Raw genomic sequence first — 16,981 nt, 5'->3', positions numbered from 1 at the left:
CGAGTTCGCAAGGGTTTGCGCGCGTGGGTGGATGCCGAGGTGTCTTTCGCGGAGGGTTTCAAATGGAACGTCGTATGCATTTGCTGCAGCTCGAAGAGATGGAACTTGGTGGGTAATATATGCTTGAAGGGCTAAAGAAAGTCTTCCCTCAGTTTGAGAGAGCATTGTAGGCAAATATTGTCATATAATAAGAGGAAGAAGCTCGAAGACGCGTTGTGGGCGCGTTTTGACCGGCTCGGTGGTGTGACCGGCTCGGTGGTAGGGTACGTTATGCTCCAGGGATAAAGTGGAGGTCTATCAGGGAATTTGTCCGCCGACTTACGTCATCGCAGGCATCCGAGAGAGCCAGTAACAATTTGTTCTTAAGAACAATACATGGTTGTTACTATCAACGCAAGTCAGACTCAGAGGTCCAGCTGGGAGAGATTCGTATTTCAATTACTGAGCCCGGCACGATAACTGTTGCAACAATTACGACTTTCTCCATTCGTGACTGGAGATAATGGCGTCCGACTCCTCCACCGGCAAGCCAGTCTCAGTTCTGTTCGTCTGCCTCGGGAACATATGTCGTTCACCCATGGCGGAAGGCGTCTTCAGAAATATCACCAATTTTGGCACCTCCTCACAACACCCACTCATCTCCACCATTGACTCCTGCGGCACCGCTGCCTACCACGCCGGCAACCGACCAGATTCACGCACGATGGCCGTGCTGCGCAAGAACGGCCTGACCGACTACAAACATTCGGCGCGGGCAGTGCAGGTACCGCAAGATTTCGAGCGGTTCGATTACATTCTTGCCATGGACGAGTCAAATTACGCAAATCTCCGCGAGATGGCGCGAAGGGCGCAGAAGAGCGGGAAATTGGATGCGGCGGCTGTAGAGAGGGTAAGGATGTTTGGCGAGTTCGGGGGGAAAAACGCGAAGGAGGAGATTGATGATCCATATTATGGAGGACAGTCCGGATTTGAAACGACATATGAGCAGGCGCTCAAATTTGGGCAAGGTCTGTTGAAACATATTGAGGTGGAGGCCGAGGCAAATAAGTAAGCTCATTCAACATCGACTAACGTCAAGCATAGCGAGTTGACATGTCTGGGCGTCTGCAGAGGTTCATCGTCGTTGTGACTCAGCACGTGGTGGTGGGTTGCTGATCCTCGGCGTTGCAGCCGTCGCATGAGTAATCCTAGGTTCGGTGGTGTATGTAGAGATCATGTCCGTGAAAATTTTGGTACCGGTCCTTTAGGCGAATGATCTTGCTCTCAGGAAATATCATGAAACATGTTGAGCTAGTCTCCAGCATAAAGTAAGTGTTCAGCCCGGCTGTCGGAGCATTAGGTCCGGTCGACTGGATCCATGTGAAGCGCTCACATGTCACATGTCGGAGGACTTTTGCTTTCGCACCGAAAGCACGCGTCCCTGTCGCCTTGCATACGGACAACCCACGTTTCTTTGAAAATTCGTCAGGAGTGATTTAACTGATGTAAATAACCCGAGCAGATGCTGCCGCACATTCAGATCTTGCTCTGCATCTTTCCGGAATCAACTTCATCGCCATCGAGGAAAGCACACAGCCAGTCTTGAGCCACCTTTCGCATCGGCGCTGAGAATTCATGGCCAGCAGCAGGATCAATGAAGTCGTGCAAACGAATCTTGAGGTCCCCAGCCCATCCTGTAGGCTGATCGATCGCGCGCTTCAGCCACGACAGAAACCCTTCACCACAGCCGTAAGGCACAAGGCGATCCTTGCCACCGCTGAGACATAGGATCTTCTTACCAGCTAGGGCTTTAGTCAAGACCGGTCGAAGTCGCTTCTGTTCGGCCGCCGATGGGGTCGAGATTAAATCCCGCTTGCCATCGTAAATATCGAGTTCGGCATAGAGCATTCCCGCAGGATCGTATTGCTCGACTGCCGCGAGGAGGCTCTGAGGGAAATCGCTCGAGCCAAGAAAGTTCCGTCCCGGGGGATCGCTTGTGAGAGTAGAGTGGACCTTGCTCCGAATAGCACGATCGGTCATCATAGTGGTGTAATCAGGGCATCCGACGACAATGATCGCACCGACAATCCGCGGATCATTCATGACGGCCACCCACGATGCATGACCTCCAAGGCTGACGCCTCCACATATGTGCTCGTCGATTTTGAAGGGAAGATACATGGGCAGCTGCGTCATCAGTAGAGAAAGGTCCTGCGCGGTGCCAGTGTACGAATTGAACATGTCCTGCCCATGTGTGGCATTTCCCTGCTTCCAAGAGACGTTGTGATCCGCCTCGATCATCCTCGATCCGTGGTTGCGCTGGTCGAAGCAGATACAGATCAGGCCTTTTTGCGTCATGTCTTTCCGTTGCGAGTTCCATGCTTCTAGAAGGCCCGAGGCGGTGTATGCCATGCTATCTTGGGTGTCGCCCCGACCGTGCAGAAGCCATAGACATGTGATACTCTGGGGATGCCGAGCGACTTCTTCCAGGCCGTATATTGTTATAAGGATTCCCCCAATGTTGTGACGCTTCCATGACACTGGCTTGACGTTCGTAAAGGCCTTGTGAGTAGTCGGGACTGGGGAGGAGAATGGTGATTTAGTGGAATCCAGTCGTAGAGCACCTCCCCAGGCGAATGTAGTGTTGAGGGCCATTATTGAAACTGTAGGATACTATGCGCCAACATGCGATGTCCACTACTCGAAAGACGGATATTTGGTGCTGCCCAGGTGATCTTCGTGTTGTCCATCTCGTTGAGCTAGGGTTACGACTGGCGACCTCGGCTGCGAAATAGCAGTTCACTCATCTGCGGAGGGACACAGCGAGCGTGGCATAGAGTCCGTCATGAGGATCGAATCTTGTACAAAGCTTAGTCGGTGCCTTCTGTTCGATCAGCATTTGCTTTGTACCTGTTGCATCTGCTCAAGTTGTACAGAACACGAGAAGCTTCATGTTGGATAAGCATGGCCTCAAAAGAAATGCACACATCCCGGCCGTTCTCTCGATGGCGGACACGACTAATTCTCCGCATGGCCAGGTTTTGGATGCTGGTGGAGATTGTGCCATGCAGCGTTGTTGGAGTCTCCGAGTATTCAAGGTGAGACAACTGATCAAGATGTCGGAAAATATTTCTATCAACTGAACGAACTCGCTGAAAGGGCTAGCAAATATCACAAATACACATCCGTTCCGTCAGAGCAGAGCCTCCTGACGGTCATTGCCATATGAGCGCCCAATCAGCGCATCACTTCTTCTTCGGCCGATGACTCGGATCCCGTCCATGTTTATCTAGCTTCCTCACCGGCGGCGGCACATATTGCCAACCACGTAGCGCCTCCTCGACCAACCCGATCATGTACGCATCGACGTGTCCGCGGCGTTCCTCCTTGACGTGGTCGATGTCGAGCGATTCGACCGGAACATCTTGCATTTCCCCAGCGTCAAGTTCGCTCTGGCTTTGGTCCTCCTTGCGCGCGGCTTGCGCGGCTTGTACATCCTCTTTATCTTCCACGCTCTCGAGGGCTTGCGTCGCCGACTTTTCATTGCCACCAAGGAGTCGCTCAATGGCCGCGTTGACGGCTTCTTCACCTTCGCCATCGCCATCGCCATCGCCATCGTTGTCGTCTTCGTCATTTTGCTGCTCAGTAGTGAAGTGGCCCTCTTGAATGACTGTCTGGTCTAGTAGACTTTTTTGGTTTGCTCGTCGTAGAATGTTCTCTTCCACTGTCTTCTCGCTGACCATCTTGTACACTTCGACGTCGCGAATCTGTCCGATACGATGGGCACGGTCCATGCATTGTCGGTCCATCTGCGGATTCCAATCGAGGTCGTAGAAGATGACAGATGATGCACCCGTAAGGTTGAGCCCGACACCTCCGGCACGAGACGAAAGGATCATGCACTGATATTTACTGTCTGGACGATTAAACTCCGCACAGAAGAGTTGACGACGTTCAATGCCAGTGCTACCATCCAGGCGCAAATAAGGCATGCCCAGCAAATTCAGAAAGCGCTCAAGAATATCGAGAGTGCCAACCATCTGCGTGAAAATGAGACTCCGGGATCCGCGGGCTTGCAAGTCCCGGAGCAAGGTGGTCAGACGCTGTAATTTTCCGGAATCATAGACAAGAAGTCGAGCATCTGGAAATGCGATGGATAGGCGGATCCGAGCTTCATGTGCATAGTCGGCGTCTGCAGGATAATCGGGACTCGATCGGATGGCTTCTTGCATCTTGGGCGGTATCATCATGTTCAAGATTGGGGCAGTGACAGCAGGCGGGACGAACGCAAATCTCACGATGCTGTCTTGGAATCTTGCAGCGTACTTGGAGATGGTGTATATGTCCGTGTCAAGTTGTGTGCTGTGCACAGACTGCAGATCTGCTTGGTGTGCTAATTTCAGCGGTCGACTTCCGAAGTTTGGCCAAGCATGAATGCTCTTGACGATAGGTTGCTGGCGAGTGGCAAATGTGTACGGTTTGGTCGTCCGCACGGTCAAGAGCTCGCGTAGATCGCTTCCATAGACCGGTGCGTCGCGTAACGATACTTCGGTCGCCTGGATGTGAGACTGTAGTCGTTGTAATTCGCGCCTGCGCCTCTGTAATCTGAGGAAAATTCGCGCACCCAACAGAGTTGCAGGGTCAGCATCGGCATCTGCTTCTATCTCGTTCTTCATAGTATCCGCTTCGCGGGTCAAAATGTTGACAGCACTGAGCTTCCTACACTTCTGCACAGTGGCTCTGCGACGACCCTCGTGTACAGATACCATCAGCATTGAAGGTGTCTTCTCGCGCGCGCCAAGTAGCTCTCGAATCAATCGTTCTCGGGCGCCATATCGGTCGATTGGACTTCCATCCATGGCAAAACTGGTCTGAATAGGTCGAGGGTCAAATAGATCCGGATGGTTACAAACGCGCCGGAGACTCAGCAAGACTGCACCAGCCTGGACACCGCTACCTTTGGCCAATGTAGCTTTAATCTCTGCAAGACCCATGTAATCCTGGTACAACTGGCGTTGTCGCTTACTGAGCTTGCAAACCACGACGCTTTCTGTTTTCTTGGGCAGGTCTTTTTCGACTTCATTCTTTTGTCTCCTCAGCAGGAAAGGTCGGAGTGAAACATGGAGATGCTTTACCAAAGTCTGAGCCTCGGCAGAAAGCTTGTCAGCACCGTCTTGAAAGATTTGTTTGACAATTGGCTCCCAATGGCTCAGAAATTCTTCTAGCTCGCCGTGACCAGAGTCGTCATCTTCGTCGCCAGTCCGTAGAAAGGTGAGCAACGCCCACACTTCGTCCAGGTTGTTCTGTAATGGAGTGCCAGTCAACAAGATACGTGCCCTTGAGCGAAGGCGAATAAGAACCTTCCATCGCTGGCTATTGTAATTTCGAATGTTGTGGGCTTCGTCGAGAATCAGATAATGCCACTGGACATTGCGCAGAGAAGAGATGTCTTGCATGGCGATATTGTAACTGGTGACGACCACGTTGTAACCCCGTTTGTCTTTATTGTCGTGATGCGGATCATTCGCCCAGCCACGTCTTTTTAGCTGACGTTCTTCCTGCGTTCCATAATAAGCCAGAACACGGAATCCAGGAAGAAACTTTTGAAACTCGGTTGCCCAGTTGAGAATGACCGATGTTGGCACAATGACGAGATGAGGCTCCCAAACAGCATATTCTTCCGCAACATGGGCCAGAACAGAAATCGTTTGAATTGTCTTTCCAAGACCCATTTCATCTGCAAGAATTCCGTTCGTGCCGTTGCGATATAGTGATGCCAACCAGTTCAGACCGGCATGCTGGTATGATCGAAGGGTACCACGTAATAGACTAGGCAAAGGCACCGCGGGAACCATTGCCTTTCCAGCACCTTCGGTGGGTGTTGCTGTAGCAGGAGCCAATTCCTTGGATTCTCCTTTCTCATCGGCCATGACTTCCTCAGCGGAGTCTGTATCCATGGCAACTCCGGGCTCGATCGATTCCTCGACGACATCTTCGTGCTCGAATTCGGCACCCTCCTGAGCCTGGACAATTCCGGTCTTGAGCTGCTCCTCAGAGACTGATTCGGGACTGGAACGTGCGTCCCCGCCGTTTTCCACGCTGGTCATCGGTGTGGGAAGCGAGCCGTCACGCTCCACAAGCAATTCCTTCGCGCTGAAAAGAGCCAACAACGAATTTTTCATCAAAGAAGACTGTTTCTTATCGACAGCATCAGTACTCTGGGCGTCTTCTTGGCTATCGTCGTCATTCTCCTCGTCCGAACCGCTCATGTCTTCATCAGAATCATAATCCTCGGAGTCCATGTTTGTCGACTCGTCCGATGAAAAATTGTTCTCGGCTTCGACCTCGTCTTGCGTAGGTGAGACAGATCTTGAGGCGACAGCGCGAGTTCTTGCGCGCCGCTCCGGCTTCACCGTTGCGTCGTCGTCGCTACCGCCGCCCGGATCGGATTTGGGGATGGTCTCCACTTTGGTATCTTCTTCATCGTGTTGAACAGCTGGAGTTTCGCCTTGAGTGACAGCATTTGAGTCGGTGTCCCTTCCGGAAGATGATCGATCATCGTCGGACCCATCACTTTCGCCTGAATTGTCCGCGTCATCATCATGCTCAACCTTATCCGGCGGCTCGGCTTGTCGTTGCGCCAAATACGCTGCGAGCGCTTGTTCATCCATATCCCCTTCCTCTTCGTCATCCTCTTTCTCCGAAATGCTCGAGGAATCACTCATATTGGCTTCCTCGTCACCTTCACTTTCCGCTTCAGTGTCACGATCGCTGATTATGTCGCCAGTGCTGTCCTCCTCACCCTCCATATCGCTATCCAGCTCTCCTCGCTGCCTAGCAAGCATCAATTGAGCAGTGTCTAGCTTCTTTCGCAGCAACTCCTGTTTCTTGAGTTTCTCTTGCATTTCCCATCTAATTCGCTTCACCTCTCTGACATGCGCTTCTACCATATCCCACTTTGCTTTCATGTCCGCGACAATTTGTTTCTGAATCATCTTAAAAACGTTGTTCTGCTCTTCAATTATGTCCTCTTCTGTTGGCCCATGCATCGCTCGCCAGTATTCAAGAGCTTCCTGGGCAATCTTTTTCGCAATGATTCGGTGATGTGTTTTCTCGCGGAGCTGCAACTGGCGTAGGTACAAAGCATGTGCAACCAGGTGGTCATGGTGTCCATACTGTGCCTGCAGATCTCTTTGTCGGTCGTCTCGGAACAAGCTGAGTCGCTCCAGGCTCAACACTCCGCCTGATTGAGCTTCTTGTAGCAGCCTTCGCCGCATGGCCCCTTCTTCTATTGCCTTCTCCAATGCGCGTCCGAGGAAGTAATCTGCATCTGGCTGACCTTTATCACTTTCGATGAACGGTTGTTGGAGTTCCCTCAGTTCATACTTCTCCAGCACTTGGTAAAGCGATTGCTGAGGCGGTCTGATCGGCGTCGGTGGGGTTGCTTGGGGATGAGGAGGCTCAATGGCATTCCTCGCAGCATTCAGCCGCAGCTTGATCGTTGGCGTTGGTTTTACGTCCTCATTTGCCTGCGAAGATCTGCCTGTTCGCCTGGACTTTCGATGAGCTTCAGTTGAACGCTCCGGCTGAGATAGCTCTTCCACTGTATTCTCCACATCGCAACGCTTCTGAAGCTTTCGAGATTTGTCTGTGTGAGACGTTGAACAAGATTTCGAGGGCTGAAGTGCGGCAATCTGAGCCTGGAGTGACGCAATTTTGGCATTTGAACTCGAAGGGCGGCCAGGGTGCGATTGGAGAGGCGCAGTGCTGACTGAACTCCGCTTTGGTCGTTTCGGCGTCGATGGTCTCCCACGCTTATCCTTCGACTCCACACTCTTCCCGGCGGCCGATTTATCCTGCCTCTTTTGACCACGAGGGCTTGTGCGCTTCGCTTCCTCACCATGCTCCCGATTTACACGGCCGCTCTTACGCATGCCGTCTATTTGCAAAGTTGTAGGTCCTTCCGCGCCAAACTTCTTCCATGGAGGACTTGACGTTCTCGGCTTCGATGTTTGTGCTCCACTGACGAGTGAACGCTCATCAGTCTCGCTCGACGCTGGGTTTTCTGCGTTGACTCGAGCCGATATACGACGACCATCTGCCGTTTTTAAGGTTGCAACCTTTGCAGTTGGAAATTGCCATGGAGGTGATGCAGGGCGCTTCCGTTTCTTACAGTGTGTTTGCGCTGATGGCTCAGACGTTGACAAGGAATCTCCGGTGAACTCCATATCATCTCTTCCGTCTGTTGCCTCTTTCGTTGGGTCCGTGACATCGTCCGTGGCATCCTCTGGTGCGCCATTTTTCACAATTGGCGAGTCCGGTGGAGAGTTCAACTCCATAGAGGGAAGGAAATCTGAGAAATCATGATTCGAAATGGCCGATAAAGGTGACGAGTCCGAGGCCGTTGTCGCAATGTTACGATTCTCGTCCTTATCGGCATGTGGTGTGCTGTGCGCTTGCGCCTCCGCAGTCGAGTGCACAGTCATTACCAGCGAGCCTCGTCACTAGCCTGTACGTTGTCATCGTCTCAGGCAATGTAGCATAGCATTCCGATATTGTTGAGAATCAGGCGGTGACTAGTCGATGAATTGCGTGTGATGTGTTGAGAACTTTGATGCGCCGAATAAAAGTGATGTAACGCGTCAAATCGACTGGAAGTCGCGTAGGCGAGTGTGTTATTAATGAAAGATTCCGAAGTCCCGCTCTCCAGATGTGAAGCCTATGATGTGGCTGTCCCGTTGTGGTTAGCGCCGTTGTCGACTGCCGCCAAGCCCGTTCACGTTCACGACTGCAGCTCAAGCTTGAGCGACATTGGGGTTTAATGATTATCTTTCGAGGGTGCTTGAGACCGCGAATACTATCACTTTCATAACGTCAAGTAGAGTCTAAGGCTTCTACGAGACAACATGGCCAGCCTCCGATCAGCCATTCGTTTGACGCCTCGCGCGCAGTTCGCACGCTCGTCACCCGCCTTTTGCAACACGCAGCGACGACTTGCTTCAGTCACATCCAGGCCAGCGACAGACGACAAGGCAGCCAGCCAGGCTGAGCAAGCCTCGGAAGATCTCGGAGATGATCCCAACATGGTATGCATGGCTCTTGTTGGACGGAAGTGGATATGAGACAGCGTGAGCGTGGAATGGCAGACAGATGGGAAGGGGAAAGATCAACCGTCCACGGAAGGACAGAGAGGATGCCTGAGCGGCGAGGCTTTTGCTACGAGACCATATTGCTGACAAGGCTGTTTTGCAGAACGGCAACTACCCCGACCCTTCTCTCACATCAGCGCTCCCGATAAAGCGACAACATCGTGATCCTTACGGGGAGTGGTGGGATCCCATTGAGAAGCGAAACTACGGCGAGACTGTTCACGAAGATAACGACATTCTGGGAGTGTTCTCGCCAGATGAATACACTCACTTCAAGCCCGGCTGGGGAGCAGTCCTTTTCGTACGCATAGACGTTAAACCACGACGCAAGCGTGAATATGTCGCTAACTTTTTCAGGGCTCCTTTGTGGCTTCTGTGGGTGTACTTTGTGCTGTTGTGTACCAACTATACCCCGACCAGGTACGTTTCGACGGACATGGCCAAGCAATGCCGTGATCTAATTATTTGATCTCCAGCCTGCGGTTTCACGGACCTTCGAGGGTGGTCTCGATCGTGAGCTAGGTGGCGCACTCGCCGTTCCAGCTCGCGCCTCGGAAGACCAGCCTGCGCCTCTCGATCGCGATGTCGCATGAATATGAAGGCGACCTGCGTGTACCTAATATACAAACACACTGCTCGTGTGATGTATGACCACATATTTGCTTTGTTTGTGTAAAACAGTGGATGCCACCTAAGTGCAGCGGCACTGAGATCAAGAACTCCAGATTGAGCTTGATCGCATAAAGACATATCACAATTTGGAAAACTTGAAAACTCTGATCGGATTTTAGCAGCTGGTCACGGCTCGTCAAGACTATTCTGGGCAACCTGCTCCATATGTCAAGATGGTTCGTCTGCAACTGATAGAAGCGAAGTGATGTTGGCCTTCACATGCAAATTTCATTTTTCGATCGTTATCTTTCTCAATCTCACGACATGACTCGAGCACAAGCCTCTCCCAATGCCGCAAAGACGTGACGAAGAGTGCTACACACTGTAATGGACATCAACACTAAATGAAACGCCATTCCAGGCATTATGTCATCTAATGCGGCTTGTATTTCTGTTCGCACAAGTCAGTGATGAGTTTGGAAAACAAACATCGTTGAAGGAACTCACATCTTCAATCTGTCTCATATTACTCCGATCGATCTGATTGCCAACACCAAGCAACGTTGTGCCCACAGCTCGTGTGGCGCCGATCACAGGTCGCAAGAGTAGTGTTGGAGCATGTCTGGCGACAGCAGCAATGGCATCTCCCGGACTTCGACTATCCATCATCTCGCCTTGCACAGCTATCAGAGCGTCTTTCGCCGTTAAAAGGTCATGCTCCAGCTGTCTTCTGGCCGTTTGTAGTCCAGCCAACACGCCCAATGGTTGGTTCGCGTAAGCTGATACCAATCGTTGCTCGGACTCGTCTTCGCCGGCGGAAATTTCGTGCACGCCACCATCGCTTGAGACGCGACGGATTGTGCTAGGACGAGAAGATGATCCGATAGCGGGTGAGAGATATTGTTCGGCGGTTGTAAGGACTGTCTGAGTACCCAGCGCGACCTTGGCACCGAGACGGGCCAGCTCTGAAGCAGTGGTTTTGCCAAATGTATAGCTTCCCTTCTGGATGCTGCGAACAATGCGGCCATCTTTCCGATACTCCCGAACTGGAATGGCAACGACATCGCGAAATCCTGTGCCAATATTCACAAGACTACGCATGGCCGCTATGCCCGAAAGTACGACAGGCAGCTGGTTACGAATCACGTCTTCCACCCATATGTCGTTCAGCGTGGGATGAATCTTGTCAAAGCCTCGAAGTCCGTATACAATCAGGTGCTTCAGCTGGATATTTGCACCTTCCAATGTGACGATGTTCTTCAGCTCTGAAGTCCGACCAGCCCGAAGACCAACATAATCCAGCTGCTTTGGCTTGTAGTCAAGGCGGAGGTCAACAGTGTCAATTTCAAGTCGCTGGATAAATGGCTCTTCGGAGGGTGGATCGTTCGAGGTAAGTCTAGCGTCCTTGAAGTCGAAGAAGCGATTGATGAAATCGAGTGCATCTTGATCCACGTGCAATCTCAAGGGGAGCACAGAGACATGTAACAGCATCTCTGAGGCCGAATGGCTTTGTAGTGTCTTGACGCTCTGAATGTCAACGTCGAACATTGGTCGAGCAACTTCTCTTGTACGAGGACTGTTATCGATGTGCGTCAAAAACTTGCGCCATGTCGATGTGGGTACTCGATCAAAGATTTCGAAATCCCCTATTCGCAGACTGACGGTATTCACAACATCACCACTCCCGGGCGCAAAAGCCTTGACGTCAGCGGCAACATTTCTCAGCTCAAATGCGATCTTATTCTTTCTGCTTCGACCTAATTTCAGGCGACTGCGCCGAGGTGCGAGACGCGGCTGGCCTGAGGAAGAGTAGTTCGTCGGTCGGGATGTTCCAGACACGGCGACGCTCTCAGTCTCGGTAGCTTGATCATTGATAGCTTTGTTGATAGCCCTTCTCAGGTCTTGGTTCTCATGACCTGCTGTGACGCCAATGTAGATCGAGTTGAACAGAAAATCGCCGATGACTGACTCATCGTCATCTACATGGTTATGTGATTCGCGTCTTCGAGTCTTGCGCTCCTCAGCCTTGAGCTCCACCTGTTCCACTGTGAGCTCAATGTCATCTCGTGTGCGTTGCCAGTCGTAGCCGTCATATAATTGCCATATTAAGTGGGTGTCCCGAACCCGCACCTTCAATGGTACGTTGCTGTTCTTGGTTGTGATATTTGTGGGATGTGGTTTCTCTGCGTCCTCTTGCAGCAGGGACACAGTTTTGTCATCCACACAAGCAAACTGCTGTTTGTCTAGGGCTCGAAGTAAGTGTGTGTCGCTCATGATGTCTTCTGGGATGTCGGGCATCTCAAATGGGTCATCTTCCAGCAAACTTGCGACGGTATCTAAGTGATCGTGCGACACGGTCGAATCATTCCCAAGGTTGTCTCGATCATCATGATCGAAAACATCGCCAATCGGTCCGTATAAGCTCGAAGTCATCTCGGACTCCTCAAAAAGATGCCGAGATTCGACGTCCAATCCGGCAACATCATACAGAAGATCCGAGTCTGCGCTGATGTCGTCGTCAACGTCGAATAAAGTCTCTGGCAGTGCCACGGGCTCTGCATATGGCTCGCCAGTGAATGATGCCATCATATCCTCAATCGTGATCGGCTGTGTCAAATATTTGGCATCCTTGCTAGGCGCTGATGGCGGTGCAAGATCTCCCAAGGTTGCGAACAAGGTTGCGGTAGAATCGGCACAAGTTTCAAGGAGGAATAGCTCCGTCTTCAAGTCAACCTCTACATTTTTCTGTTCCGAATCCAGGTGATCATCTGCGACCTGGACCATAACGACGGCCTTCATGACTGAACCAATCGGTATGTACCCCTGGGATAACAACAGCCACTCGATACTCTGAAGTGTATGTGGAGATTGCTCTGATGCGGAGCTCGGTGGCTGCTCAATCACGATGTCTGTCATGTACAGAGACGCTTTCTTGAGCCTCAGCGTGACCTTAACGACGTCGCCCGGGGGAACGATGGTCGATATGTGGGTGTCATTCAGAACGAAGTATACCTTCGACGTCAGTTTTTGAGGAGTAAGGCCAATGGCTGAGTCATGGATTTGCATGTCAAGGCGCATTTTCTTCTGGCTAGCTGCAGAGAATTCGCTTGTAGTTGTAGACCTGTTCACAGGTTTTCTGGGTGTGTTGGTCATGGAAAAGCTTGCGATTGACTCTGCCATGTTGATAATTAACTGCTCCGCCTCAGGAATTGATTCTGAGCCAATTAATCCCCTGAGCATCGGAACGCTGTACTCTACCGCGAGGTTGAAGAATTTGATCTTCAAAGTTGGTTCCTCTTCATCGCCAAGGAGGCGTGCCATCAAGACGGGCAGGTTTTCAAAAGCCGGGTACAGTACTAGAGTGTGAATCAAATCAGGGCCTCCTACCGGCGATGCTTGTATTTTGCCAATGGCTAATGCAAGAAGAGCCGGCAGACCGACATGAGCCAGATGGGCGTCTTGCAGTACTACTCGAAGAAGACCAAAATCCTGATTTACTGGGAGGCGAACCTCAGTGGTCCTGAGACATACGAGTGCCAACATTCCAGGCCGCTCGTCCTCAGGGAGATACTTGGCAACAGCCGAAAGTCGAGAAAAGTCTTCGCCCAAAGTAGTGAGAACAGGAATGCAGCTCCAAGAACTCAACTTGAGTTTTGTGTCACTGACCACAACTTTGAGAACTGCACCTTTCCGTCGTTGACGCAAGAGAGTGTCGATCAGTATGTCGTTGTCATTGTCATACTTGTCCTTGGAGGGTGTCAGAAGCGACAACAATCGCTCGAGATCTTTGTCCTGAGGACTGTTCTGGAACTCTAATCTTAGGCCAGAGATGTCGGCACAAATTGGCGCTTCGAGAAAGGATTCATTGAAAGGCCCTTCTATCATGATATGACTGAGCGACACGGAAGTTCCGTAATGTCGATGGATGACTTTGAGCGCGGTTGTCCGGAGCGTCAAAGAGCAACGCATTGTTTGCAAGGTTGCATTTATGCCATTGATTCGGCCGTTGAACTTAATTTCATGCGAAACACTCTCGATCTTGTCAACTTTAGTTGCGAAGCGGACGCCTTTTGTCGGACTGGGCTTGATCGTGGGCGCACTCGACATGCTATCTCCAAGGATCGAGCCGCCAAACTCCAGAATGCCACTGAGGCCACCAAAGGAGCCAAATATGTCATCAACAGTAACCAGATCCAAATGCAACATCAAAGATGCGGTTTCCAACTGAACATCAGTGATTGATTTATTGTTGATGCCGCCCCTGTGCTCCGAAACAACGAGATCAAGTATATAGTCGTCGGCAGACAGCTTTCGTGATGCTGTCATGGGTATGATATCGTGCCGGAGGGATAGAAAATCCCGGTCACCGAGCAAAATTTTGAAAGCCTTGATCTGGAGGCTCGTGTCCTCGGTCTTCGTAAAGTGGATCTGTTCACAGATCAGACTGGCTAAAGAGTCGGCGGATGGTCCAGCTCCGGTCCTCTGAATTTGAGGTCGGAGTCGATCACATAACGATACCGCGAGCCGCTCCAGGCCTACCCTGACAGTAATAGCGTTTGTAGATTGGGCATTGATTCCGGGTTCCTTCGTTTCGGAGCTGCTTGACGATTGATTGTCTGGGAAATCTGCGACTACCTTTGTACATAGATTGTACAAGACACGGCTCGATGGGATATCCACACGCAAATTCATTGTACCGATGCCTACACTGAGGGTCGACAGAATTGACTCTAACCCACTGAAGGTTTTGGGAGGCTCTGATTTTCTCTCTGGCATAGAGTACAGAGAGCTAGCTAGGCTTTGTCGTGAACGAGATAGATCTGAATACGCTGAGAAGGCCCCAGGCATCTCTCTGTTAAGGCCCTGAGTCTTGGCCTTTGCATTGTCCGGGACAGGGATAGTGTCTGTAGAGGAAGAGGCTATTTCCGGTTGACGATGATACACTACCAATACTTTGTCAATCGAGAGAAGTTGAAATGAAGATTCTTGCAACTTTCTCGCCGATTCGGATAACGCGGGTGCGAAGTTTGGCGAAGTGGCCCGAGGAGTTTCACAAACGGATGCGACAGGAGTACTCTCGGAGGCCACGCTTTCTGCTGTCTCTCGAATCTGGTATTCTGGAGTTGCCAAGTTCCGCTCGTGTGCTCTTTCATGCAATGAAATGTCGGTATCACTGTCATCGGTGTGCCAGGCTCCTGGAACGACTGCGGTTGTTTTCTCCATGACAGCACTGAGGTATATGCTTTCAGCTTCTTCATGAGTATAATATCGAGACTCCAGCATTTCGTCATTGTCTTGATCATCAGCACTCTCATCGTCATCATTGTTCTCGTGTGTCTCGGATTCGACTTCTGGTGACGGAGGTCGCTGCGAGTCCGACAGTGCTGGAGACTGCGAAAATCTCAGCTGATTACGCAGTCCGTCCCGGCCGACCTTATGCGCATCACGGTCGATCCTGTCTGTAACTTGGATCTCGTCATCAAGATTCGGCCATGACTTTAAGCTTTTCTGCAGCCTTGGCTTTACTCCATCTTGGCTAGGTCCAGGCCATGACTGCATATTCGTGGGGACCCGTGTATTTAGACGGTTTCTGTCTTGGTCGTGCGCATCGTTCCATCTATTGTGGAACTTATGTGAATCGTCAAGGCCGTAAAATTGGTCATAGCCTTGAGTTGGCGAGAGCTGCGCATCGTCGGCATTCAGCATCGAGCTCCACAGATCATCCGCGAGACCATCTGCCCGAATTCTGCGAGAACGCCAACTTTCATTATCGTCACCTGCTTGTATCTCGATCGAACTTTCGATGGTCTCATCAGGAAATTGCATTTGTGAATCGTTCAGCGTTGAGGGATTGGAAGATGCTTCGTGCAAGACAGGAAGATCGTCGACAACACCGGCATGCTCGTTCGTGGACATCTTGCTGCCTTCGGTGTGTATCGAGGAAGATTCATCGTAATGAACAGGTGCGACAGTGAGCATGGCGGAATTATGTTCTTCATTGACCGACATGTGGGTAGGGGCTCTGCTGAGTGTTGGTGAGGTCTGCCGTGAGACAGATGCCAGGCCGATCATGATTGCATCCCTCGCAATGAGATCCAGAGTAATATTGTATGCGGCCACATCTGCTCCCAGAATTCCCGTTCCATGAACTTCACCAACGCGTAGCTGCAGAGCAATCGGGCATCGATCGATGTTGTCTGTACCAATCTCTGCTTCCAGGCGGATTCGTAGGTTCACGATGCGGTATTTTACCCGCTCGAGGACGCCCTCTAGTATCTTCGACAGAAATATAGGAAGACCTCCAGCTACACCAGTGCCCACATCTCCATCATCGTGCTCAGTGTCACTCATGAAAGATTCCTCGATATCCTTCATGTCTTCAACAATTGATGTCTCCATCTCCTTACGCTGCACAAGCGACTCATCTTTGAGGAACGACCTTGCCATCTCTTGTGTGGTGGGCAGGTGGGCGTCTGTTTTCGAAAAGATCGTACCGCCAGGATCGTAAGGTAGTGGTGAGCGCGGTATCCCGTCTGATGTGTGATGTTTCGGGCCTCGACCAGGGCCGGACGCGGACGTCGTTTCGCCATTATGATCTGCCGAACAAACGACAACCTCGATCCCATCAATCTCAAGCTCGACGTTTGGTTGATAACCTTCTCGAACAAAGATCAGCCGAAGCGATAAGAGCCGAGCAGTCTTCAGTTGTAATGATGGCGGCAGCTGGGCCACTTCACTGATACGACGAACGTCGAGCCCGAGATTCTTCAACTCGACCACGCTTCTCTTGCTCCCAAGGGAGATGTCGAAGTTGGCAAGGTCTTTCGCCGTCTCCGCGTCCAGGAAGCCACTCTTCAGCAAACCATACCGGATCGCGTAGGGCAACAAGCGACCCTGCCAATTCCACCACGACATCTTGGAAAGGCCTAGAGGTTTGTGAGACGATGGCCGGACGTCTGTGCTATACAGGAAGGCGAAGACTACACTTTTTAAGAGCAGGAGATGTATCGTGCTAGGCCCGCGTTCATCGCGTGCCAGGAGACGTGACCATCATCGACCGACATAGTACACCAATCAAGCGCATGTCAGTATAAGCTGTAAGATGTGTCTACGGATTTGCGGTGAGATCATCATCGAAAAGGCGAGGCTTCAGAGGGTAGTCACTGTGCAGGTGAGCAAACTAGCCAGGTAGTGGTCACGCAGCAGATACCAGCGACAGTTGACTTTATCAAATATGGTCA

At 51.3% G+C, this 16,981-nt stretch overlaps 5 protein-coding genes across 5 annotated transcripts; 2 read left to right on the top strand and 3 right to left on the bottom strand.

Annotated features, from left to right (window-relative positions):
* Positions 1 to 502: 502 nt before the first annotated feature.
* On the top strand, positions 503 to 1,051 carry K489DRAFT_314373 (tyrosine protein phosphatase 1; the record flags this gene model as incomplete). Its single annotated transcript, XM_033601003.1, has 1 exon — positions 503 to 1,051. The coding sequence occupies one exon, from the start codon at positions 503 to 505 to the stop codon at positions 1,049 to 1,051; it is 549 nt and encodes a 182-aa protein (XP_033462450.1).
* Positions 1,052 to 1,515: 464 nt separating this feature from the next.
* K489DRAFT_368576 (alpha/beta-hydrolase) lies at positions 1,516 to 2,634 on the bottom strand (the record flags this gene model as incomplete). The annotated part of the gene is made up of 1 exon (XM_033602966.1): positions 1,516 to 2,634. The coding sequence occupies one exon, from the start codon at positions 2,632 to 2,634 to the stop codon at positions 1,516 to 1,518; it is 1,119 nt and encodes a 372-aa protein (XP_033462449.1).
* Positions 2,635 to 3,224: 590 nt separating this feature from the next.
* On the bottom strand, positions 3,225 to 8,465 carry K489DRAFT_408075 (uncharacterized protein; the record flags this gene model as incomplete). The annotated part of the gene is made up of 1 exon (XM_033607431.1): positions 3,225 to 8,465. One exon carries the CDS (start codon positions 8,463 to 8,465, stop codon positions 3,225 to 3,227), a length of 5,241 nt encoding a protein of 1,746 aa, XP_033462448.1.
* A 420-nt stretch (positions 8,466 to 8,885) lies between these two features.
* Positions 8,886 to 10,024, top strand: K489DRAFT_421695 (uncharacterized protein; the record flags this gene model as incomplete). Its single annotated transcript, XM_033608228.1, has 4 exons — positions 8,886 to 9,065; positions 9,220 to 9,429; positions 9,486 to 9,548; positions 9,605 to 10,024. 4 exons carry the CDS (start codon positions 8,886 to 8,888, stop codon positions 9,719 to 9,721), a joined length of 570 nt encoding a protein of 189 aa, XP_033462447.1. The 3' UTR covers positions 9,722 to 10,024.
* K489DRAFT_334295 (uncharacterized protein) lies at positions 9,905 to 16,929 on the bottom strand. Its single transcript, XM_033602181.1, has 2 exons — positions 10,248 to 16,929; positions 9,905 to 10,191 (listed from the first exon to the last, which is right to left on the bottom strand). Exons 1-2 carry the CDS (start codon positions 16,653 to 16,655, stop codon positions 10,174 to 10,176), a joined length of 6,426 nt encoding a protein of 2,141 aa, XP_033462446.1. The 5' UTR covers positions 16,656 to 16,929; the 3' UTR covers positions 9,905 to 10,173.
* Positions 16,930 to 16,981: the final 52 nt, after the last annotated feature.

The sequence above is a fragment of the Dissoconium aciculare genome, assembly GCF_010015565.1.
Source record: "Dissoconium aciculare CBS 342.82 unplaced genomic scaffold K489scaffold_3, whole genome shotgun sequence".
NCBI classification, from domain to species: Eukaryota; Fungi; Ascomycota; class Dothideomycetes; order Mycosphaerellales; family Dissoconiaceae; genus Dissoconium; species Dissoconium aciculare.
The sequence above is the reverse complement of the archived record's forward strand: the minus strand, read 5'-3'. Positions and strand labels throughout refer to the sequence as shown.

Bases quoted from the DNA above. Each gene is read 5' to 3' on its own strand.
- K489DRAFT_334295 (XM_033602181.1), bottom strand. From the start codon at position 16,655: ATGTCGTGGTGGAATTGGCAGGGTCGCTTGTTGCCCTACGCGATCCGG.